This window comes from Sus scrofa, chromosome 14 (genome assembly GCF_000003025.6).
Source record: "Sus scrofa isolate TJ Tabasco breed Duroc chromosome 14, Sscrofa11.1, whole genome shotgun sequence".
Taxonomy (NCBI): domain Eukaryota; kingdom Metazoa; phylum Chordata; class Mammalia; order Artiodactyla; family Suidae; genus Sus; species Sus scrofa.
The window spans coordinates 726,118-750,269 of NC_010456.5; the positions used below are offsets into that span (position 1 = coordinate 726,118).

The 24,152-nt window shown below is 47.2% G+C and overlaps 1 protein-coding gene across 4 annotated transcripts in view; it reads right to left on the reverse strand.

Annotated features, from left to right (window-relative positions):
• Positions 1 to 24,152, reverse strand: part of SHC3 (SHC adaptor protein 3) — a 163,652-nt gene that overhangs the window by 53,679 nt on the left and 85,821 nt on the right. For all 4 annotated transcript variants that reach the window (XM_021074437.1, XM_021074435.1, XM_021074434.1 and 1 more), the window contains 5 exons: positions 23,095 to 23,158; positions 19,958 to 20,077; positions 17,553 to 17,606; positions 10,995 to 11,046; positions 756 to 882 (listed from right to left, as the gene is read on the reverse strand). In XM_021074437.1, the coding sequence (XP_020930096.1) occupies positions 756 to 882; positions 10,995 to 11,046; positions 17,553 to 17,606; positions 19,958 to 20,077; positions 23,095 to 23,158 (417 nt within the window). The remainder of the gene's footprint in view (positions 1 to 755; positions 883 to 10,994; positions 11,047 to 17,552; positions 17,607 to 19,957; positions 20,078 to 23,094; positions 23,159 to 24,152) is intronic.

The following is a 24,152-nucleotide window of genomic DNA, read 5'->3' on the forward strand; positions in this document are numbered from 1 at the left end:
AACACTTTAAAACAAACATGGAGTTCGCTGGTGGCTCAGTGGGTTAAGAATCCGGCATTGTCACTGCAGTGGCTCAGGTTGCTGCTGTGGCACAGGTTCAATCCTTGGCCCAGGAACTTCTGCATGCCATGAACAAAGCCAAAAAAAAAAAACAAACAAACAAACAGAAAAAACTCCAAGCCACTACTATTCCTGTCTTTCTGAGAAAACTGCTGAGACCCAGACTGGTTAGAGAAACTGCCCAGGACCTCACAGGCCAGTCTGAAAGCTACAAAGGCCAGTAAAGCAGAACCTATGCTGGTCACCCCAAGCACAGGGCCTCACAGAGGAAGCCTCTAAAGCAGGACATTGGCTTTGTCCCCAATGACGAGGACAACACGACAGGTAGGACCCATGGTGACACTGACCCAAGGAAGCAGCATAAGGAAACATCACATGCGTGCAGAAGAAACAGAACAGACTCATATCATCGTGTTTTTTGGTAACCTTGGCTACGGTCACTATAGTTTCAAAAAAATGTTTTTCTAAACATTGGGCGCATCACCCATAATTCAGCTTCCATCTGTCAGTCTCCTGAGCCACAGGGCAGCATTGGCCAGGTGTCTCCCAGCCCAAGAAGCCCTGTGACCAACTGTGTCTGTCCAGAGCACTTCTCAGGGAGGTGGTTTGTGGTTTTCTCCTTTTAAGTGTTGTTTAAGAGGAAAGATCAGAAAACGCAGACAGGCCCCTGTAAAGGGTGTCACAGTGCTACTCACCGGTCATGGAGAGCGGGGATCTTGGAAGGACACTGCAGATACTGCTTAAACCGGAGCTCGAAGGCTTGTCCAATGGAGCCAATGACGTCCTGGGCCAGCCCGTCACAACACTCCAGAATGTGACAAGCTGCGGGAGCAAGAGACACAGGCCCATTAGAGACAGACACTGAAGCTACCCAGGCACCACCTTCCCGCCTGTGAAGCCCTGTAGCCTAGGGAAGAAGCGAGGGACAAAGAGATGCAGGTGCCTTTCAGAACACGTCCTGGCAGCTTGGCCTGCTGCTTAATCTCTAGGGGCCCCCAGCTGTACAGTTTCAACATAGCATCCATTTCTTAATCACCTATTCTCACCAAAAGTAAAAGTTTTATTTATAAGTACATTTAAAATGTTTTAAGGTCAACTTGATTGCTCTTCAAGTGTTTAGAGTTGATAAAATATCAATTCAACAGGGAAACAGAATTTGGAAGGAAAACCTTAACACTGTAAAGAATCTGGCAGTAGCAAGAAATGTCTTTGTTTCTTTTTCTTTCTTTTTTTTTTTTTTTGTCTTTTTAGGGCCGCATCCATGGCATATGGAGGCTCCCAGGCTAGGGGTCTCATCAGAGCTGTAGCCGTTGACCTATACCACAGCTCACGGCAACACCAGATCCTTAACCCACTGAGTGGGGCCAGGGATTGAACCTGCAGCCTCACGGATGCTAGTCAGATTTGTTTTTGCTGAGCCACTATGGGAACTCATCTTTTCTTTCTTTTTTTTTTTTAGGGCCTCACCTGGGGCATATGGAAGTTCTCAGGCTAGGGGTTAAATTGGAGCTGCAGCTGCCGACCTACACCACAGTCACAGCAACACCAGATCTGAGTCACGTCTGCAACCTGCACTGAACCTCACAGCAACACCAGATCCTTAACCCACTGAGCAGGGCCAGGGATTGAACCCGTGTCCTCACGGATACTAGCTGGGTTCTTAACCCACTAAGCCACAGTGGGAACTCCTGATATTAGTATTTATTATCAACCCAGGTAAGCACAAAGCATACTGAGCAGCTGTGGAAGTTGTATGGCTGTTTGTTAACTGAGAGGAGTGGGGGTGTCTTTCCAGCCAATCAGGAAGACACCTGGCCCTCCTTCCTGGCCTGTTTCCAACCACACATGCCCCCTCCACCCCGATGCTCACCAGCATTGGCGCCAGCCAAGGTAACTGGCTGCCCAGAACTTTGGAAAACCAGAGTAACGACTGAGGACACCCCAGAATATAAAACAGTGCCCTAGCCTTTAACACAGTGAACAAAGAATAACGTTTCTGGGAGTTCCTGTCATGGCTCAGCAGAAAAGAAATCTGACTAGTATCCATGAGGACATAGGTTCGATCCCTGGCCTCCTCAGTGGGTTAAGGATATGGTGTTGCCATGAGCTGTGGTGTAGGTCAAAGACATGGCTTGGATCTGGTGTTGCTGTGGCTGTGGCATAGGCCAGCAGCTACAGCTCTGATTCAACCCTAGCTTGGGAACTTCCATACGGGGCGGGCACAGCCCTTTAAAAAAAAACAAATACAAACAAACAAAAAGGAATGATGTTTCTGTAGAGGGGTCCATGTATCGATCCACGTCACCCCTTCATCTTCCACACAGCAGAGAACAGTGAGAGTAGAACTCTGGTATCTGGTCTGGATACCAGAGTGTGACAGAGCCTGCAGGTGCAGAATTAAACCACGACTCCAGCTCTGGGACCTGGCTCGGTCCTCAGTGGACTGAGAAAACATCATCTGTTGGCTGGCTCTGAGCATCCTTCTGCAGAATGACCTCTCCGTGTTGCAAACTCCAAATCCAAAACTAACCCTGGCTGATAATCTCTCTGGGCCTGGTATTCTCTCTGAGTTTTGTACCTGGTCTTTAGCTAAAAACCACTATCTTCTAACCTCTCCTGTGTGACTCAGTGGGTGTGAGGAGTGGTGACATCCTCGCCTAAGGTGACCATCAGGGACGCTCGTGTCACATCCCATGAGGAAAGGATGGAGCCAGAGCTGCCATTCACTAGCAAGAAGAAGAAGGAGATGAGAGAGGCATATACAGGGGGGTGGTGCCCGGAGGCAAGACTCAAAAATCTAAAATGTGGCCCCAAACAAACAAAGAGGCAGAAAAATGGGGTCACTCCTCATTCTATCCCTTCTTGAGGAAACTGGCCCTTCTGCTGTCGTGGGGGTGGTCTGGGTGGGTGGGGGATGCTTGTTTGCACCCATTGGTCTCTCTCCCTGACCAACACACAAGGCTGACATCACTCTCCAGGAGGGCTAGCTCAGACCCCACAGCAGCCAGCTCAGCCATAACACTAGGGAGGGGACTTCATCAGGCTTCACCACAGAGGCCACTCCCCACCTGGGATGAGCTGTGGCCCTTGTAATCACACCAGAAAAAAACTTGGACATGGCATCATTCCTCCTACCGCAGCCTCCTGATAGGTCAACCACATATCTTCCAGTCACAGTAGACACTGGCAGGCCAGGAGTCACTCTGCAGGATGCCAGTTCAGTTTCCCCATGGTTTCAAATAAGTCCAGGAGTGAGTGGCTGTACCTGCCGGTTGGTGTTCAAGGCTGCTCTGGCCATGAGACTGCTAAACGGACTCTGGGCCAGCTGGGGCTTCCATCCATGACAGCATGATCTCTGAGCCCTCCCTGGGACAGCTGTTCTGTTAGTCAGCACAGAGAAGTGATGCCACAATAACAAACAGCATCCCTGTGACTAAAAATAATCCCATTCTTACATGCTCATTCCTGGGCAACTCTCCAGGTGGCACGTCTGTGAGCCAGGCTGCTTTGATCTTTCAAGCCTGAATTTCAACACAAGGCCTCCTCCACAAGCCAGGGAAAACGAAGAGACAGCAGGACTTTGCACCAGCCTCACTCATTCCGCTCTCAGCCCATCACACAGAAATGTCACCTGGCTCCTCCAGGGGTCTCCTGTGAGCTTGAGAGGAGCAAGGTCAGGACATCAGCATGCACCATCCATGCCTCTCATATGCACCAGACACCCAAAAGGATTTCCTTCTGTAAATCAGAAGTTGCCAAGGTGTTTTCATGCTTATCAGTAAAGAACTCTTTACTAGATTGAGCATGTGTCCCAAAAATATGTCTACTTATTTGTAAATGATTAACATATATACCCCTGTTAATATAATAGTATGTATATTATAAAAATATCTTCTGAAAGTTGTTAAAAAATGATTAAGGATAAACAAAAGTTCAAGATGTCTTGTTGGCCCTGAAGGCACCACACTGTCAGTTATTCCCCCAAAGCGCCATAAATATTTTGGGTAAAGTTCATCATTAATAATGATGGATAGAAATTCATCTTTCTACCTTTGAAATATTTTTCTTAATAATTTTGAATTTACAGCAATAAAGAAACCAACAAGCCAATTGAAAAATGGGCAAAAGACCGGAATAGACATTTCACCAAAGAATATATATAGATGGCCAACAAGCACATGAAAAAATGCTCAACATCACTGATTATTAGAGAAATGCAATCGAAACTACTCTGAGGTACCATCTCACACCTGTCAGAATGGCCATCATTAATAAGTCCACAAACAAAAAATGCTGGAGAGGGTGTGGAGAAAAGGGAACCCTCCTGCACTGTTGGTGGGAATGTAAATTGGTACAACCACTATGGAGAACAGTATGTAGGTACCTTAGAAAACTAAATATAGAACTACCATATGACCCAGCAATCCCCCTCCTGGGCATATATCCGGACAAAACTTTCCTTGAACAAGACACATGCACCCGCATGTTCATTGTAGCACTATTCACAATAGCCAAGACAGGGAAACAACCTAAATGTCCATCAACAGATGACTGGATTAAGAAGATGTGGTACCGATACACAATGAAATATTACTCAGCCATAAAAAAAGAACAAAATAATGCCATTTGCAGCAACATGGATGGAACTACAGACTCTCATTACCAAGTGAAGTAAGTCAGAAGGAGAAAGACAAATACCATATGATATCACTTATATCTGGAATCTAATATACAAACGAACCTTTCTATAGAAAAGGGACATACTCATGGACTTGGAGAACAGACGTGTGGTTGCCGAGGGGGAGAGGGAGGGAGTGGGATGGACTGGGAGTTTGGAGTTAGCAGATGCAAACTATGGCATCTGAAGTGGATCAGCAATGAGATCCTGCTGTATATAGCACTGGGAACTATATCTAGTCATTTGTGATAGAACATGATGGAGGATAATGAGAGAAAAAGAATGTGTGTATATATATATGTATATATATGACTGGGTCACTTTGCTGTACAGCAGAAATTGACAGAACAATGTAAATCAACTATAATAGAAAAAATAAAAAACTAAAAAACATAATTTTGAAAGGTTTTTTTTTTTTTGTCTTTTTTAGGGCCGCACCTATGGCATATGAAGGTTCCCAGGCTAGGGGTCTAATCAGGGCTACAGCTGCCGGCCTATGCCACAGCCACAGCAACACCAGATCTGAGCCATGTCTGCAATCTATACTACAGCTCACAGCAATGCTGGATCCTTAATCCACTGAGCGAGACTAGGGATCGAACCTGCAACATCATGGTTCCTAGTCAGATTCATTTCCATTGCGCCAAGATGGAACTCCTAATTTTGAGTTTAAAGAGGTGGATTCCTTATCTTATCTGATTATATTTTTTTTGGGGGGGGGAGCAGCTGACATACAGAAAGTCTGTCACCAGCTCATTGCACCCATTACACATGATTATGGGGTAATGTCCCCTCTATCCTAGCTTATGTTTCCCACAACAATGGCTGCTTCCACACTCTGCGGGATGGGCCAGCCCAGCTTAGTGGGCACAATTTTCAAGGGGAACCTATACACGTAGGGTCAGAAAAGCTCTCAGGATCTGTGCTGCCCCTTTTGGGGATTATGGCTTCTCCCACCTGCACCCACCCCCACTTCACACTTCACAGCCATCCGGGCTCCCCAAGGCAGCCCAGCCCTTGCAGAAGTCCCATTTTGGACTGACCCTCTTATCTAGATTCACAGGCTCTCCAAGAGTTCAAATTCAGGAGTTCCCATTGTGGCTTAGCGGGTTAAGAATCCAACTAGTATACATGAGGATGGGGGTTCGATCCCCGGCCTCTGTCAGTGGGTTAAGGAGCCAGCATTGCCGCCAGCTGAGGTGTAGGTCACAGATATGGCTCGGATTCCATGTTGCAGTGGCTGTGGTATAGGCCAAAGGCTACAGCTCCAATTTGAACCCTAGCATGGGAACTTCCATATGCCATGGCTTTGGCCCTAAAAAGCAAAAAAAAAAAAAAAAAGAGTTAAATTCACAGCTGACTATGAATTCTCTGCCAACAGGTGACCACATAGGGAATTTCAGAGACACCAGGAGTCATCAGTCAATCAGAAAAAATCCTACCCAAACCATGACTGCTTTCTCTTCCTCTTAGTGGGCTGATGACTCTAAGCCTTTAAAAGGGACACTGAGCACAGTGAATTCTTACCAGAGTGGTGGAGACTCCAAACTCAAGCATTGTTTCCAGCCAGTCCAAGTCTGTTCACTTAATATATCCAAATGCTCCTCATTGCTCCAGACAAGCAAGAACGCCAAGATTCGGCTCCCAACCTCTTAGCTAAGAGTTGTTTAATACGTGTCCTAGCCCCAGAGAAGTAAACTAAAACTATAAGGAGATAAATTTGCACTCATCGGACTGGCAGGAATTTGCCAGCTGAAAATGCCAGCTATTGAATAAGAGATGAAGCCAAAGAGACTTCCTGTGCCAATGGTGGAATTATAGAGTAGGAAAAAAAAAACATTTTTATATTTTTATTAAAGAATTGATAGTTCCTGTTGTGGCTCAGCTTTAATGAACCCGACGAGTAACCATGAGGACATGGGTTTGATCCCTGGTCTCTCTCGATGGGTTAAGGATCTGGCGTTGCCGTGAGCTGTGGTGTAGGTCGCAGACGCACCTCGGATCCCGCATTGCTGTGGCTCTGGTGTAGGCCAGCAGCTACAGCTCCAATTAGATCCCTAGCCTGGGAACCTCCATATGCCTGAGTGTAGTCCTAAAAAGATCAAAAAATAAAAAATAAATAAAGAGCTGAATATGCCCCATACACATTGCTTGATTTATCCTGAAAGTATAAACCCTAGGAAAAGTCTTACAAATGAATACAAGGTAAAACAAACAAAATATTTACTGAAGACCTCGCTCAAAAGACACTGACTGAGCATCACCTGTTCTAGGATCATCCTACATGTCACCCTACGCCATCATATCATCTTTATCTTTCATTATTGTCTTCGTGATTGTAATAGTTTTCTGAGATGGCTGTGTCAAATTACCGTAAACTTTGTGACTTAAGACACTAAAAATTTACTTTCACAGTTCTAGAGGCTAGGGGTCTGAAACTGAGGTGTCACCAGGGCCATGCTCCCTCCAGCGTTTCCGGGGGAGGAGCCTTCCTGCCTCTTTCAGCGTCTGGTGGCTCCAGAGTCCTTGGCCTGTGGCTGTATCACTCTAGTTGCCTCCATCTTCACATCACCGCCGCCTCCTCCTCTGTGTCCGTCATCTCTGTTGTCCCTAATAAGACACCTGTCGCTGGATTTAGGGCCTGCCCTAATCCAGAATGAACTCATCTTGAGGTGCTGAATTACATCTGCAAAGGCCTCTTTTTTTTATTCATTTCTTTATTTTCTTTTAACAGCCTCACCTGCAGCACATGGAAGTTCACAGGCTAAGGGTCGAAGCGGAGCTATAGCTGCTGGCCTATGCCACAGCTTATGGTTAATCCTGAATACTTAACCCACTAAGCAAGGCCAAGGAGTGAACCCACATCCTCATGGATACTTGCCCTATTCTTAACCCACTGAGCCACAGTGGGAACTCCATAGCAGAGGCCACTCTTACTCAATTAAACTCTCTGCCTGGCCTAAGGGAGGAGGAAGGAGAACAGAGCAGCCAGGGGGACTCCCACCAGCTCCTGACAGGAAGGAGGTAATTGTGGGCTGGACACAAATGGAATGGAGGAAAAGCATGCTCCAAGATACTGTTGGTCCCACGACTCCCCTCCCTAACCACCTCCCAGGGGGCTGGCCCTGCCTGTGTGCAGGAACAGAGCTGTGATGGATAAAGGCTGCAAATTCCCATTGGAGGGCAGGTCCGACTCCCCTCCCCTGAACCTGAACTAGCTGGCACTGCTCTGACTAGGAAATTGTGACAGAGGTGAAGCTGTGCCTGGCCTTTCAGAGCAATGGGAACATCCACTTTGGCATGAGCTTCTATGTGGAAAGTCCTACGGCCCTGGTGGAAGAGCAGCTGGGAGGGACCCTGAGACTTCATGCAGAGGGAGAAGGACCTTGCTGGCTTAGATGTCTAGTCTCCCTGCTAAGGTCTGAGGCTTGGAAGAGAAGTCAACTTGACCCTCTAGACCAGGCCAGCCACCAGCCAAAGATGACCCACTACCCCCACTGATGCCACATGGAGCAGAAGAATCGGCCAACTGAGCCCTGCTTGGCTCTTATCACTGAGTTGTATCAAGGGCTATTTTTTATATGATGGTTGTTAAGCCACTAAGCTCTGTTACAGGCAACAGAAAACTGGAAGGAAGGAGTGAACAACTCCCAAGTATCTCAAAGGACCCCTGTGTTGGTGGGGCTCCCAAATCACCAGCAACAGCACAGAGGCCTGGTGTTTGTCTTCACACCAGCACAGCCTGTGGGTCTCAAAGGGAGCTGGTCCCATAACCACCCAGCACGTAGAGTGGATCCTGACTTCCATGGCCAGGCACTGCAGGCAGAGGCACTGCTGATTGGCCAGGCACTGCAGGCAGAGGCACTGCTGATTGGCCAGGCACTGCAGGCAGAGGCACTGCTGGTTTGCACGTGTCAAACAAGCTAACAGCCTGAAGGCTTCTACGGCCCTAAGTCAAAAAGCATGGGGTTAAACTCCTTCAGGGTCTGGACCTAGAGCCTTGCCTGTACATGGGAATGATCTGGAGAGCTTTTAAAAATACCATATATCAGGAGTTCCTGTCGTGGCACAGCAGAAATGAATCCGACTAGGAACCATGAGGTTGAAGGGTCAATGCCTGGCCTTGCTCAGTGGGTTAAGGATCTGGCGTTGCCACGAGCTGTGGTGCAGACTGCAGACTCAGCTCAGATCTGGCGTTGCTGTCGCTGTGGTGTAGGCCAGTTGCCCCTAGCCTGATATTAGACCCCTAGCTTGGGAACCTCCCTATGTCTCAGGTGCAGCCCTAAAAAGCCAAAAAATAAAAAATAAAAATACTGTATATCACTTACATGTGGTAGCTAAACTATGGCAAAAATGATCCTATATACAAAACAGAGACAGATCACAGACATGGAGAGCAGACTTGTGGTTGCCAGGCCAGGAGGGAGGGAGTGGGATGGACGGGAGTTTGGGGTTGGTGGACGCAAACTGTTCCATTTGGAATGGAGGGGCAACTGGGGTCCTACTGTATAGCACAGGGAACTGCGTGTGACTGGGTCACTTTGCTGTACAACAGAATTGAAGAAACATCCTAAGTCAAATATAGTTTAATTTAAAAAAAAATACAGTTGTTTGGGGAACCCCCCTCTCCGAGGCCTGAGCTTAGAGATTTTTTTTAAAGCTCCCCGGGTGATTCTAAAGTACAGTCTATTTTGAGAAACATTGCCCTAGAGGCCTTTAAAGGTGTCCCAAAACAGTCTAGGATTACTTGAGGCCCACCTGGAACAAATAAAAATAAAGGAAAAACTTCACCAACTGGTAACTTTAGGAGAAAGGGCAGCCTTCCACCTCCCACTCCCCCAAGATTGGAGGGAAAGCAGAAGGCTAAAATCTCATCCACATTGAACTTTTTTTTTTTTTTTTTTGTCTTTTTAGGGCCACACCTGCAGCATATGGAGGTCCCCAGGCTAGGGGTCTAATATCAGGCTAGGGGCCACCGGCCTACACCACAGCCACAGCAACACTGGATCCGAGCCACGTCTGTGACCTACACTACAGCTCACGGCCATGCCGGATCCTTAACCCACTAAGTGAGGCCAAGGATTGAACCTGCAACCTCATGGTTCCTAGTCGGATTCATTTCCGCTGCGCCACAACAGGAAATCTCATATTGAAATTTTAAAAGATGAGACTATCTGTGTATATGCAGACAGAGACAGAAATTCTGCCAAGCCAACTAGGAATATTTTTTTTCTTTTTAGGGCCGCACCTGCAGCATATGGAAGTTCCCAGACTCAGAGTCAAATCAGAGTTACAGCTGCCGGCCTACAGCACAGCCACAGCAACACAGCATCCAAGCTGTGTCTGTGACCTACACCACAGCTCATGGCAATGCTGGATCCTTAACCCACTGAGGGAGGCCAGGGATTGAACCCCCAGCCTCATGGATACTAGTCAGATTTGTTTCCGCTGTGCCATGACAGGAACTCTGGAAATCTTAACAATTAGTACCTAGGGTAGAGGGTGGGGGGAAAGAGGAACCAATGGCGGTGCAGGGAAGTGCCATCTTGCAGTGGTACAAAAGCCACCGGTGAGCTTCATCAAAGGGTTCTAACTCGGAGTTGTCAGGAACATGGTGGCCGCCTGGGAGTCAAGGGTAGCGCCCCCTCGTCAGTCCCACCCACCCAGGCTTGTTAACATCAGCGGGTGGAGTTTGGTTTTGTAAATAATGAAACAAATCAGCAGGTGGTGAGTATGGAGGGAATATCTAGGAATAAAGGATGGGAAGTTAGTACTTGGATGCTTTAAATCCTCTGGGTGTCTGAGGTCCTAGCACCTTTGTGGGGCAGGAGTTCGGGAGAGTGGTTAGGGGACGGCACCCAAGCTGGGACACTGGCCTCCAGGGCCGTGCGGGGCAGTGTAAGGTTTCTTGGGGAAATCGAGTTGCCAGTGGATGCCCAGGAGGTTTGTAAAGTCTTCAGTATAACTGAGGCCCCCTTGAGACTATGGGTGAGAACTGCAGATGCAGGTCAGGTGGACCAAGCTGTATCCATCTGGATGCCGGTGTGTGTTTGAGGCTCACAGACATCCAGCATCTCCTAAGCCAGCCAGGTGTGCTGCCACACTTCGCTGCCTAGGAACCTCAATTGCCGCTCACACTACAACACGACACTGGCTCTTCTGGGTGAAGAGGGATGAGATAATGAGAACCATCTGGAATCTGCATTAAGCCTGGCTGCACATGAGTGAGAGATGACAAAGGCCACACATTGCTCACCTCTGCGATTAACGGGGTCCTTAGCTACATATGCAACGTAGTCTGTGGTGTCCTGTGAAAGAAAAAATGAGATATCACATCATGAATCACAAGACAGCAGACATACGGTAACCAAGAGCAGCCCAAATAACAGCCCGGCAAAATGGCATTTCTCAGACTGTACCGTGGGCAGGAATCACTGGGGACTGCGAGAGATGTGGATTCTGACTCGTCAGGCCAGAAGCAGGGCCCAGCCATCTCTGTGTGGCATCAAGGATGCTCCACCACACCCACACTTAGAGCAGCAAAGATGTGGAGGGCACCGGTTTTCGGCACATGAGATCACACGAGGAGCTTTAAAACACTAATACCTGAGTCCCACCTGCCAGACGATCTGATTTAACTGGCCTGGATGCAAGGCCCGGGGAGCAAGGATTTTTAAAAGTTCCCCAGATGATGCTAGCATGAACCAAGGCTGAGAACCACCTCAGGTCAGCCATACAATAGCCGTCCTCAAATCTGAGCTGGGTCCCTGGCAGGACTTGTTACAACCCAGATTGCTGAGCCCCAGCCCAGGGCGTTTCCGATCCATCAGGTCCGAGGCGAGGCTCCCTCATGTGCATTTCGGACAAGCTTCTGGATACTACTGTTGCTGGTCTGGAGGCCACACTCTGAGAAAATCAGAGCAGATGTTTAAAGGTTGGCCGCCAACCCTCCTCGTGGGTGGATGAGGGGTGATGACATAAGGACTCATTTTAATCCGCCGAAGATGTTTCAGAAGTATGAGCTCTATTTAGAAGTCTCACCTTTATACATGGACCATAAGGTCCCTTGCCTGCCTCATCTATTCTGTGTGCAGAGGAAACGAGGACCTCAGGAGTGGAATGAGGCCACCATGTGGGTTTTTGTTTTTGAACAGTCAGCGGAAATAACCATTCTCTGATTTCTTGAGAGTGAAAAAAGAAAGATTTTCCTGCAAAGTTGACATTTTCGACATTCAAAAAATTCTCAGGAGGACAACTAGTAAAGGTCTCCCCCAATGCGGCAGCAATTTTCCCCAGTGTGATGCTTCAGCGGGCTCCAAGGTTATTAGCTAGATCCCGATGTTTCAGCATCTGCAAGAATCTCTTGTCGTGAGTTCCTTCACTGTGACTCTCTATGGGCAGCAGAGCTGACCCCTTCTCTCCCTCCTCCAATGAGAGAGGAGAAGAGGGAGAGTGAGGCAGGTGTCGAGTGGGGTTGGGGGGTGCCAAGGGTAGGGGCATGCCAGTTAAAAGCACCCACTGCAGGGAGTTCGTGGTGGAAGACACTTCAAACATCACTGCCTCGGAACTCACAACCACCCTCTCAGACCGAGAAAGGAGAGCTCTTCCAGCTTCTGTTGACTCTTGGGTAGCTACTCTGGGGTCATTCTCCAGCATGGAGCCTCTCTCCTCTTCCTCCTCTTTGCTCTTCCTGCTCAGGCCACCATCCCTTCGTGTATTCACAGACGGACCCGGGGAAGGGGGTGGGAGACGGTCCAACCAATCAACCTGACTCCCTGTCACTTCATCAAGGAAGACCAAGGCAGGACCTGAAGCTATTGGCAAAAATAAGGATTGCAGCTTGTGATCACAGACACTCTTCCTGGGTTCAGCAGATATGAATGTCAGAAGTGGCCACTAGTGTTTCTCCATCTGAAATCCATGGAACCCTAGGGCGGGGCAGGTATATTCTCCAGTGTTTGAGACATGACCAGAATTTCTTTTCAATTTTACGTTTTCATTTCCATAATAATCTTCGAAGTTAATATGAGACTATGTGGGACCATCCCAGTGGCAACAATGCCACTGAGTTCCACACGCAATTTCAGTGCCAAGATTTTCAGGGGGGTGGTTTCCAACTTTATGGGTGCCAGGTTTTTAAAGAATTAGAGAGGAGTTCCCTTCGTGGCGCAGTGGTTAACGAATCTGACTAGGAACGATGAGGTTGGGGATTCGATCCCTGGCCTTGCTCAGTGGGTTAAGGATCCGGCGTTGCCGTGAGCTGTGGGGTAGGTCGCAGACACGGCTCTGATCCCATGTTGCTGTGGCTCTGGTGTAGGCCGGTGGCTACAGCTCCGATTCGACCCCTAGCCTGGGAACCTCCATATGCCATGGGAGCGGCCCTAGAAAAGGCAAAAAGACTAAAAAAAAAAAAGAATGGTCAGACTAAATGTCTTTGCCCCAGCTGAAGCAAGTTAGTGTCACATTTGGACACAATGATGTACGACTCGTTTACTTGAATAGAAGAAATTTGTAGAAGGAGTGAGTCATCCAGCACCTGGGGTAATAGAGAGATGCTGACCTCAAAGTCTTCTGCACCATGGCGGCCAGTGCTAGAGTCACAATGGGAGCAGATATTTAGTTTCAGCACAACTTTACTCATCCCAGTAAATTAATTTTACTTTGTTATTGACTTACTGCATTTATTTGTACTTCACTTCCAAGTTTGACTGGGATTTACAATAAAAAGTATAAACATAAGGGGTCTATACATAATTTGTTGGTGTATGTATCTGGGTAACAAAACTAAAGTTCACACTGGTGGCATATACAAGGAAGTTCTTCTTTTTAAATTCTTGCTCCAGTCTGAGACACTCTGCTCTGGCTCCAAGCTATGGCGGGAAGACCAAGCAAGAGATGGGAGGCATCCCTGTCACTCAGATGGTCAACGGCCAAACCAAGGACACAGTTTCTTTGATGCCAATACTGATGCATTTCTGGTGCAGTGGGGGAGGGTATTGCTGCTCAAAACCAAATTCTTGACATCACTCCATCATGCAGTGAGTGCTCCAAGTTCAAAGATGGGGCTGCCAAGTGCTTGTTGTTTCTGTATTTATCCACGACTGTTGTCCCTCCCCAAGTTTTCCAGAGCCTGACCATAATTCTGGCATTCTTTTGGTGATCTTTTAAGACTGCTAATAACAGTAGATTGTAATTATAGTGTGCTTTTTTAATGTAGGGATTAACAATGTTTTCCAGTCTGTCTTACTTGACATTTCAAAATCGCATTTTCTTACCCGGTAAACTGAGGCACAAAGCAAAAAAGTAGGTACATACATAATCAGGAATAGAACCTGAAGTTGTTGTTTTTATTTTATTTATTTATTTATTTTTTTTGGTCTTTTTGCTATTTCTTGGGCCGCTCCCGAGGCATATGGAGGTTCCCAGGCTAGGGGTCGAATCGGAGCTGCAGCCACCAGCCTACGCCAGAGCCACAGCAACATGGGATCAGAGCCGCGTCTGCGACCTACCCCACAGCTCACGGCAACGCCGGATCGTTAACCCACTGAGCAAGGGCAGGGACCGAACCCGCAACCTCATGGTTCCTAGTCGGATTCATTAACCACTGCGCCATGACGGGAACTCCCTGTTGTTTTTATTTAAAACATCTACCAATTGTAATGGTGACAAACGACTTTGGAATGGGAACTCACGTACAATATGATATGCATTAGGACTGGTTAAAATAAAAAATAGCCAGGCTTCCTATCCCCTGGAATCATGATGTTTTCAGTATCAGAAAAAAATATAAAGAGTTATGAATTTTTTTAAGGGCCACTGAATGTTTCCCTTTTATAAGAAGAGGTGATAGGGAAACTGAAAATCGCCTACAGATCGTGTGCTTCCTGGAGATTTAAATAATTTTAATGCAGGGAATTTATTTGGCTTCCCATTTTCTGGATCTCTGCATCTCTACTCATTGTGTCATCGTGAAGATGAGGTTCGAGACCAGTTCTTGAAAGGAGACGTTGATACCAGTGTGCACTGCTTCTGCCTCTTACTGTTCAAACTGGATTACCTTCCAAACTTAAGATACTATGATTCTAAGCATTGCATAAGGCAAGCACACAGACAGCCACTGCAAATTAACAAGCCCCGGTTACAGATACAAGTGTAGATACATGTATTGCTATAGTGCAGATATATGTATCTATACATGTCTAGATATAATCTTCAGAAATGCTCCTTGGATGGGCTAAACTCTAGAAGACTTCCAGTTTCTAGACATACATCTCAATGATGTATTTCATTTTACAATGGAAGGTAAGAAATTCAAGGCTTAGAAAGACAGCAAAGGAAGGAAAGGAAAGGAAAAAAAGAAGAGGAAAGTATCACAGAAGGCTGTGGAAAAGTAGACCTTAAGTACAAAATAAGGCGAAATCAGTGGCACTCAGTGAACGTGGCGCTTAAACAATGCTCTGGTCATCCGGTGACACTTTGGCAGAGGTTTCAGGGCAAGGAACCATCAGCAGGATGGCCAAATCCCTCTCCTGCCAGTTCTTTGGCTCAAGAGTCTGCAACAGGGAGATGCCCAGGCCTCTTCCTGCAGGTGCATCTCCAGGCAGGAGCAATGATGGGGCAAAGTGAGGGACGTTTCCCTGGGGGCTGTGGCAGGTGGGGGAGAGGGGGGCCAGGCACAGGTTTCTTGTAGCTAAGACACCCAGTGCCAAAATTATACTGTTCTTTGGAAACGTAGAGGCTAGAGGCAACAGTGGAAATCGCTCCCTCAATTTGGCTTTTTTTTTTTTTTTTTTTTTTTTAAATTTTATAGCTGTATCTGCAGCACATGGAAGTTTCCTAGGGGTTGAATCGTAGCTGAAGCTGCCAGCCACAGTCACAGCAACTCAGGATCCAAGCCGCGTCTGTGACCTATACCACAGCTCACGGCAACATTGGATCCTTAACCCACTGAGCAAGGCCAGGGATTGACCCCGCATCCTCATGGATACCAGTCAGGTTCATTACCCCTGAGCCACAACGGGAACTCCTCGAATTGGCTTTCAATGTGCCAACAGCAGTTCTACAGTCAGTTTACCCAGGTAGGGAATATGGGAAGAAAGGTACATGATGGAAACACAAGGTGTGGGGAAAAAATCCCCTTCTTGGGCTAGAAATAGATCAGATCCCTGGCCTTGGAATAGGGACTAACACACTGATTCCTCAGGCTGCCTTGGACCAGTAAACTGTTACATAAAATCTGAGCAATGCCTACTGATAATCTGACAAAATACTACAGACAGCAATAAGAATAACTACCCTGACTGGGGAGGAAATGGTTTTTTGAGTCCTGTCCTCCCAGACACTAAAACTGAACGTTGGCATCAGGTGGTAACATCCTAACTGAATGTGGGGAGCAAGTTCGCTCGTTATTCCACCTGCTTAATAAAAGAAGCAATGAAAACTAGAACATTCTCATTCTCTTTATTCTCCCTCTTTCTCTCTCCAACTCTGCCACTCCTTCCCTGTTGGCAAAGCATGCCATTAAAAGATTGCAGGGTTAAATTTGGAGAGAAGAAAGACCAATTTCAAATATTTAGGAAGTAACCAGGCAAAGTAAGTTCTCAGCCTTCAAAGAGACATAAAATAGGAAAATGAAGGCCCCCAGGGGAGGACCAAAAGAAAAACAGGAACAGGAGTTCTTGTCGTGGCTCAGTAGTTAACAAATCCGGACTAGGAACCATGAGGTTGTGTGTTCAATCCCTGGCCTCGCTCAATGGGTTAAGGATCTGGCACTGCCATGAGCTATGGTGTAAGTTGCAGACATGACTCGGATCCAGTGTTGCTGTGGCTGTGGTGTAGGCCAGCAGCTGTAGCTCCAATTCGACCCCTAGCCTGGAAACCTCCGTATGCTGCGGGTGCAGCCCTAGAAGAGACAAAAAAAAAAGAAAGGAAAACAGGAACAAAGCCAGACTCCAGGGTGGACTGGCAGAGTTACCAGCACAGCCCAGCAACTGGAAAGCCAGGGAGCCCTGTCATTATCTCTTAAGAAAGCCCATGCTTTGAGAGTTTTTGACAGCTTTTGACTAATGAAATCAAATTTTTTTTTTCTTTTTAGGGCTGTACCCGCGGCATATGGAAGTTACCAGGCTAGGGGTCAAATTGGAGCTGCAGCTGCCGGCCTATACCACAGCCACAGCAATGTCAGATCCGAGCCACAGCTGTGACCTACACCACAGTTCATGGCAACGGAGCCTTAACCCAGTGAGCAAGGCCAGGGATCAAACCTGCATCCTCACGGACATTATGTCGGGTTCTTAACTCTCTGAGCTACAGTGGGAACTCCATAAAATGAAATTTAAAGGCAGATGTTTGCCATTTGTTATCCCTTTAAAAATGAGAGTCAAGGAGTTCCAGTTGTGGCACAGCTGAAACAAATCCAACTAGGAACCATGAGGTTGCGGGTTCGATCCCTGGCCTCGCTCAGTGGGTTAAGGATCCAGCATTGCCATGAGCTGTGGTGTAGGTCACAGACGAGGCTCGGATCCCATGTTGCTGTGGCTGTGGTGTAGACCGGTAGCTAGAGCTCCAATTAGACCCCTAGCCTGGGAACCTCCATATGCTGTGGATGCGGCCCTAAAAAGACAAAAAGACAGAAAAAAAAAAAAAAAAAAAAGAGAGAGAGTCAAGAACAGCTTATGAAACCGGAAAGGGGAAATAGTTGGCAGCACTGTTAGCTTTCCTGCTAGGGTCCTAAGAGGCGCACTTTGGAAGCAGGGCCCCTTCTCAGCAATTCCAACTAGACAGAAAGAGAGAAAACAGCTCCAAAGCCACTTACCGGGTCTCCCCCGGAGGCGAAAGAAATGGACTGCATGTGATGATTCGCTATAATCTGCCAGGCCCAAAACAAGAAACGAGAGGTGCCATTATTACCCTTCCCATGCCTTGGAAAACTGTTGGCAGGCAATACAACGCGACAAGGTTCCCTGAAAATTGGTAAAATCAGTCCCCGATGAAAATAACAGTTACCAAGGTAACAACAGATAACCTTGAGTGAACTTTCACAGTATGTCAGCTGCTCATTAGCTGCTTTGCCAGAACTGCCCCGTTTAAATCGCACAGCAGCTCTGTGAGGTGGGAACTATGGCAATCCCGTTTTTTTACAGATGGGGAGCCTGCGGCGGACCCTGAGGCCAGGCAGCAGGCTGCGGGCTCTGCAGCCAGTTAGAAGACAGAGTTGTGACCGACAAGGGGAATCTTAACAACTATGCCTCTTTGAGGAGGAAAGTATCTCCCCCACACACCAAAACACTGCAGCACTGCAGATTCTGTTTCCGAAGACATATGGGGTCTTCAGTACAGACCCCATAGCTGGGGTAGACGGAGCATGGCTGACCCTATCTGATCCCATTTGTATCATGGGCACGTCAATTTGAAAGCCTGCATCTAAGATCAAAATCGGTGCCCTCTCGGGGCCCTCTTGCAATTTATCAATTTAAAAACCAGCAAGGATGGTCCAAGTTAATTTCAAAATGGGAATTTTCCATTAGCATTATAAACTGCAGCACACAGTGGAATTTAGGAGGCACGGAGTAAATTAGAAGCTGCCCTAAATTTAAAAAGCTACATAAGTCTTCCATGCTATTTTTATCTTTTTAAAGACAATGTAATGACATTGAAGTAAATTTTCGGGGGTGGGAACAGCATTCTTGTCTCCATCCCAGTATAACCAGGTTTATTTCTGCACGGCCCCCTCAGGCCCTCGCCAGCAGGCAGGCAGGCAGAATTTACAGAGCCGTAATCCTACCAGCCAAGGGATTTTTCCAACCATGCTCCAGTAAAACTGAAAGCAAAAACTATCACTGAATCAGAAGATAAAATTAGATATTTTTAAATGGTTATTTCAATTCTTGGCACTTGCAGAACTACTCAGGATCTAGAAAAACCTGAGCATAGAAATGAAGAAAAACAATGAGTCCAGCTCGGTGGCCCATGCCCAAACCCAGCTGGATAAAACAATCAGCTGCCCCTCCCAGCTTTCCAAATCCCGCCTCTAGTCAGGGCTTCTGGGAGAGCAACAAGGACAGAGCAGTCCCCAGAGGATAACAAAGTGTGACTTCTAAAGTTGTTCCGTTTTGCTTATTTAATTTTTGAGCCTAAAGTCGCCTTCAAACTGGGGTTTGGAGATTCAGGTGGACATGAAGAGTTAAGGGGGGAAAATGGAAATTGGATTTGGTCAACATGACCACACCTGGGTGACTGCCTGCTGTCCCCTGGGGTAAGCCAGAAATTGAAAAGGAAAGTAAGACAATTAGAGCTAATTAAGTAAAGGCTGGGTTTGGCTCTGAGGATGCTTCATCTTGCTTCTTCTCTTTGAGGGCTCTGCAGAGGGGAGCGAGCCAGCATGGCCTTTCTCTCTGGGTTGGCAAGGGAGGGACTGCCCACTTGACCTCATTCTCAGTTTGCTATAACTAGACCCTGCTCTCAGGAGAGGCAGAGGGATGTGAGCTCTGGCTCCTGCCAAACCTTGCTCGGACTCTTGTCATCTGAGCTGGCATCCCCTGGGTCCCCTGAGCCCAGCCCCCACTCCCACCCACCTCAACCAAGGCCAGGACAACGGGACCCAGACCCTCCCAACTGGCCCCCAATCTCAGGATGGGGAAGGCCAACCATGGTGACCTCAGCCTTTCTGCTCGGAGAGTCTGCCTCTCTCTCCTCTCTTCTATCCCCGTTCCCCTCCCTCCCCTCTCCCTTCCTCCTCCTCCTCCTCCTTCTCTCTCTCTCTTTCTCTCGCTAGAAGAGGGAATTAGGAGATACAATCCCACAGAATTGAGGACTGGGGTTTGAGGAGTCCTAAAAACAAAAGCTGCCACAGCCACCATTTCAAAGATGATACATGTGCAACTCAAGCGTGGGCTGCAGAGCCAACAGAATATAATAGAGAACAAAATGGGACAAGGACATGGAGAGGAGAATCTGTACATACACGCACTGCTTTTTGACACTGCAAGTAAACCCATGATTTCATGCATCATCCTCCCCCGAGAAAGGGTAATTTATAGCAGGATTCAAGGGACCCAATTCCACCCATCATTCTGTTGGAGTCCCTTGCAAGCGGCCAGTGTAGACTGGTGGAGAGATTAGGCAGGTGTGCTAGACCCGGTACGGCTGGAAGCAGGAAGCCCTGCCAAACAGCCACGGTTTGGGGGCTCTGGGCAGGGCCGGGCCTAGGCCCTTACAGACCTGTTTCGAGTCCGGCGTCCGCAGGTTCAGGCTGGCGGTGGAAATGGTCAGGGAGATGCTCATCCCCGCAAACTGGAGGTTGCTCTTGCCCAGGATGCTGGACAGCACTTTGCTGGGAGGCTGTAAAACCAGGCAGGGTTACTTCAGCTCTCCATTCACCGAAGGCCACGCTCTCAGGGCCGATCCGCTGTGGCATCTGCCACACCTCCAACCTCCCCTGGCCCCTCTCACCCTCTCAGCAGGCACATGGAGGCAAGGTGCCAGGCATCGCCCAGGAGGGTGGGATCCGATACGAACACACAAATTCCAGAGTAGGCAACATGCAAGTTGTAAAGCGCCTACTGGATGTATATGGAGCTGTGGACTCTGGCAGGAAGGTTGCAGGTGTCCGTACACCAGCTCATGCTGAGATGCATCTCATGGGGTCACTCATAAGCCCGGGAGGGCACACAGGCCAGCGCTTGAAGTTCGGCAGCCTCAGAAACCAGTCTCATCCTAGCAGGAGGCACACTCCTCCGGACCAGACTGAAATGGACCAGCTCATGGGGATCATGAGTCATAAAATGGTCCAATTAAAACCAATAGGTCTGGAACCAGCACACAGAGGACAGGCTTGGTTCTGCTCTAACTGCTGCATCAATTAGCCCTTCAGAACTGTCCTTGGCACAGGGTCCAACAGGCTACCCCATCCTTCCTTTTCTGTTTAGAACATGCCCTCTTTGAAGATGTCAATTAACACAAGTTCTTAACAACACAGGCACTGTTTTTGACTCTTCTGCTAGAGCTATTTAAAAATAGAAAGGCCTGGGCCCCACCCAGGAGATTCTGATTAAGCATAGCAGGGGTGGAGCCCCGAAATCGACACTGTTTCCAAAGACTTTCACCAAGAGGACCATAAGGGAACCCTGAAACTTGCTGGTTGGGTTTGAAAGAGGAGGCTATGAAAGAGGAGTTTCCCTGTCTCTGTTCTTGACACCCTCCAAATTCCTGTATTCAAGATCCTGGAGACTTCAACATCATTAGTTATTAGAGAAATGCAAATCCAAACTACAGTGAGGTACCACCTCACGCCAGTCAGAATGGCCATCATTAATAAGTCTACAAATAACAAAGGCTGGAGAGGGTGGTTCCTGCACTATTGGTGGGAATGTAAACTGGTACAACCACTTTGGAAAACAGTATGGAGGTACCTCAGAAAACTAAATATAGAACTACCTTATGACCTAGCAATCCCGCTCTTGGGCATATATCTGGACAAAACTTTCATTCAAAAAGATACATGCACCCCTATGTTCATTAGAGCGCTTTCACAATAGCCAAGGCATGGACACAACCTAAGTGCCCATTGACAGATGAATGGATTAAGAAGATATGGTATATATATATATATATATATATATATATATATATATATATATTCATTCACAATGGAATACTACTCAGCCATAAAAAAGAACAAAATAATGCCATTTGCAGTAATGTGATAGAAATAGAGATTCTCATATTAAGTGAAATAAGTCAGAAAGAGAAAGACCTTATGTTATCATTTATATGTGGAATCTAAAGTATGGCACAAATGAACCTATCTACAGAACAGAAACAGACTCACAGACATGGACAACAGCCTTGTGGTTGCCAAGGGGACAGGGGAATGGGATGGACTGGGAATTCGGTGTTAATAGATACAAACTGTTACATTTAGAATGGACAGACAATGAGGTCCTGCTGTAAAGCATAGGGAATTAGGTCCAATCACTTGTGATGGAACATGATAAAAGATAATATGAGAAAGGGAGTGTGTATAGATGTATGCCTGGGTCATTTTGCTGTACAGCAGAAATTGACAGAACATTGTAAATCAACTGTACTAAAAAAAATTTTAAAAATTGGAGTTCCTGTCCTGGCTCAGTGGTTAACGAATCCAATAGGAACCACGAGGTTGTGGGTTTCATTCCTGGCCTCGCTCAGTGGGTTAAGGATCCGGCGTTGCCATGAGCTATGTATGGTGTAGGTTGCAGACATGGCTTGGATCTGGCGTTGCTGTGGCTATGGCATAGGCCAGAGGCAACAGCTCCGGTTGGACCCCTAGACTGGGAACCTCCATATGCCGCAGGTTCGGCCCTAGAAAAGACAAAAAAAATTTAAAAAATAAAATACATCTTTAAAACAAAATAAATAAATAAGTAAATAAATAAATACAAATTAAAAAAAAATTTTTTTTTTAATCCTGTAGCCTTGCCTAGTTCTCTATGTCTGTCTCCTGTAGGCTGATTGGAACAAAGGCCAGAACATCTAAATGAGACTTCATCCAAAGTTCTCAGCCTCTGCCTGAAACTCAGTTGCTCTGTGGGCTCACAAATGTCTCCAAGCTTCGAAGATGGAGCTGACCCGCAGCCCTGGGAGCAGCTGAAGCAATCCTGCAACCTGCCCCAGAGCCTCAGCCTCAGGACAGACTCTGAGATACCCACAGGGCTGTAATCTCTACTATTCAGTCCAGGAATAGAAAAGTCCAGATGGTGGGTATTAATGAAGATTTCGCTAAGTAAATTAAGTAAATAATTTAAGACTTTTCTGAGCTTCCTCTTAATCCATTTTTTTCCTTCTGGTCCAACCACCTCCGGGATGAAAAGGTCATCCAGGGGTTGAACCTGCAGCCTGCAGTCTGAGCTTGAGCTCAGCTCCACCACCTTCCAAATCTTTCCGGTTCTCATCTCTGCACCTCAATTTTTATCACCTGTAAAATGGGAACATCCAACCGTGTTCTAGAGCTGGCGTTTTCCAGTTAACAAGAGAGACGGCAAGGGCAGATCCGAGCCACATTTGTGATCTACACCACTGCTCACAGCAACGCCGGATCCTTAACTCACTGAGTGGGGCCAGAGATCAAATCCACATCCTCATGGATACCTGTCAGGTTCTTAACCCACTGAGCCACAACAGGAACTCCAAGTTACCCCCTTTAAGCCAAGGGATATCTTTTGGTTCCTGCCACCCAGCCTCCTCCCCCCACCAAAAAAAAGTGACAAGAGGCAGGCCGTGGAAAAAGGAAACACAACAATCATGTGTGATTACAGCTGCTGAGTGATGTCAGAAGAGAAGAAAAGCAGAAGACAGACACAGAGCCAGAAAGACAGTACCTTTCTCTTCCTGAAGGCTCCCTTGGCGCCAGGGACGGCTTCGCAAACCCGGCTGATGGCTTCCCTTAAGAGGACAGGAAGAGAGATCCATTTTATCACCTCCATCAGGATGACAAAACCCAGATACTTCACACGTGCAAAAAACAAGACTAATAAGCAAAACACAAAGAGCTCGTCTTAGAATCTCTGGCTGGCAGGATCCTAGTTTTTTCTGCGGCTGTGATTGTCTCCGAAGTGTGTAACACATATCAATGCCACCCTTTTATTTTAAACATTTGGTTAAGATTCCATTTTAGAAAATCGGTGCCCTGAAGCACTGAAGGGTACTCTTCTGGATGTTCTCTTCACGGCCATAGTCATGGCACAAGGCTCAAAGCTAATCAAGCGCTGCTATTGATCTCTGAAGTGAGTCAGAATGTAGTTAAAGGAAATTTGGTCCTTTGGGTGTTATTCCCAGCTTCTGCAGTTCCTAAACATCCTAAAGTCAAGAGGGTTTTGAAGGAGAAGAGGAACTCCAGGGGTATACAAATGAGCCAGAAATGAGGCTCTATGCTGGACAGTTCCATGGAGCCGGTGTTTATAGAGCAGCTACATTGTCAGGGCACAGTCCTGAGGAAGGCGGCAAGGAGCATCCCAGGTAGTGAGTGAGGGGGCCCGACAGGAGCATCAGAGGCAGAGGATCTGACCCACAGGTCTGCCTGGGACAGGAGAGCAAGGGAGCAGTGGGAGGACCAAAAGTAAGACCAGATGGAGGCTGCTACGGTCCAGATGCTAGAGGCTGGGGAGGGCATGGTTTGGGCAGGTGCTTGGAAACATAGCTCAACTTTGTGACTTCGCCTCAGTGAGAAATGACGGGTGATATGCCAAAGTCAGGAGCCCAGAAAGGAGCTGGGTGAACTTCGCAACTCCCACATTGGAAAGGATGAAATAGTAAAAGAATACTTTTTTTTTTTTTAATGGGGGAGGGGGCATGGGATGGACTGGGAGTTTGGGGTTAGTAGATGTAAACTATTGCATTTGGAGTGGATAAGCAGTGAGATCCTGCTGTACAGCACGGG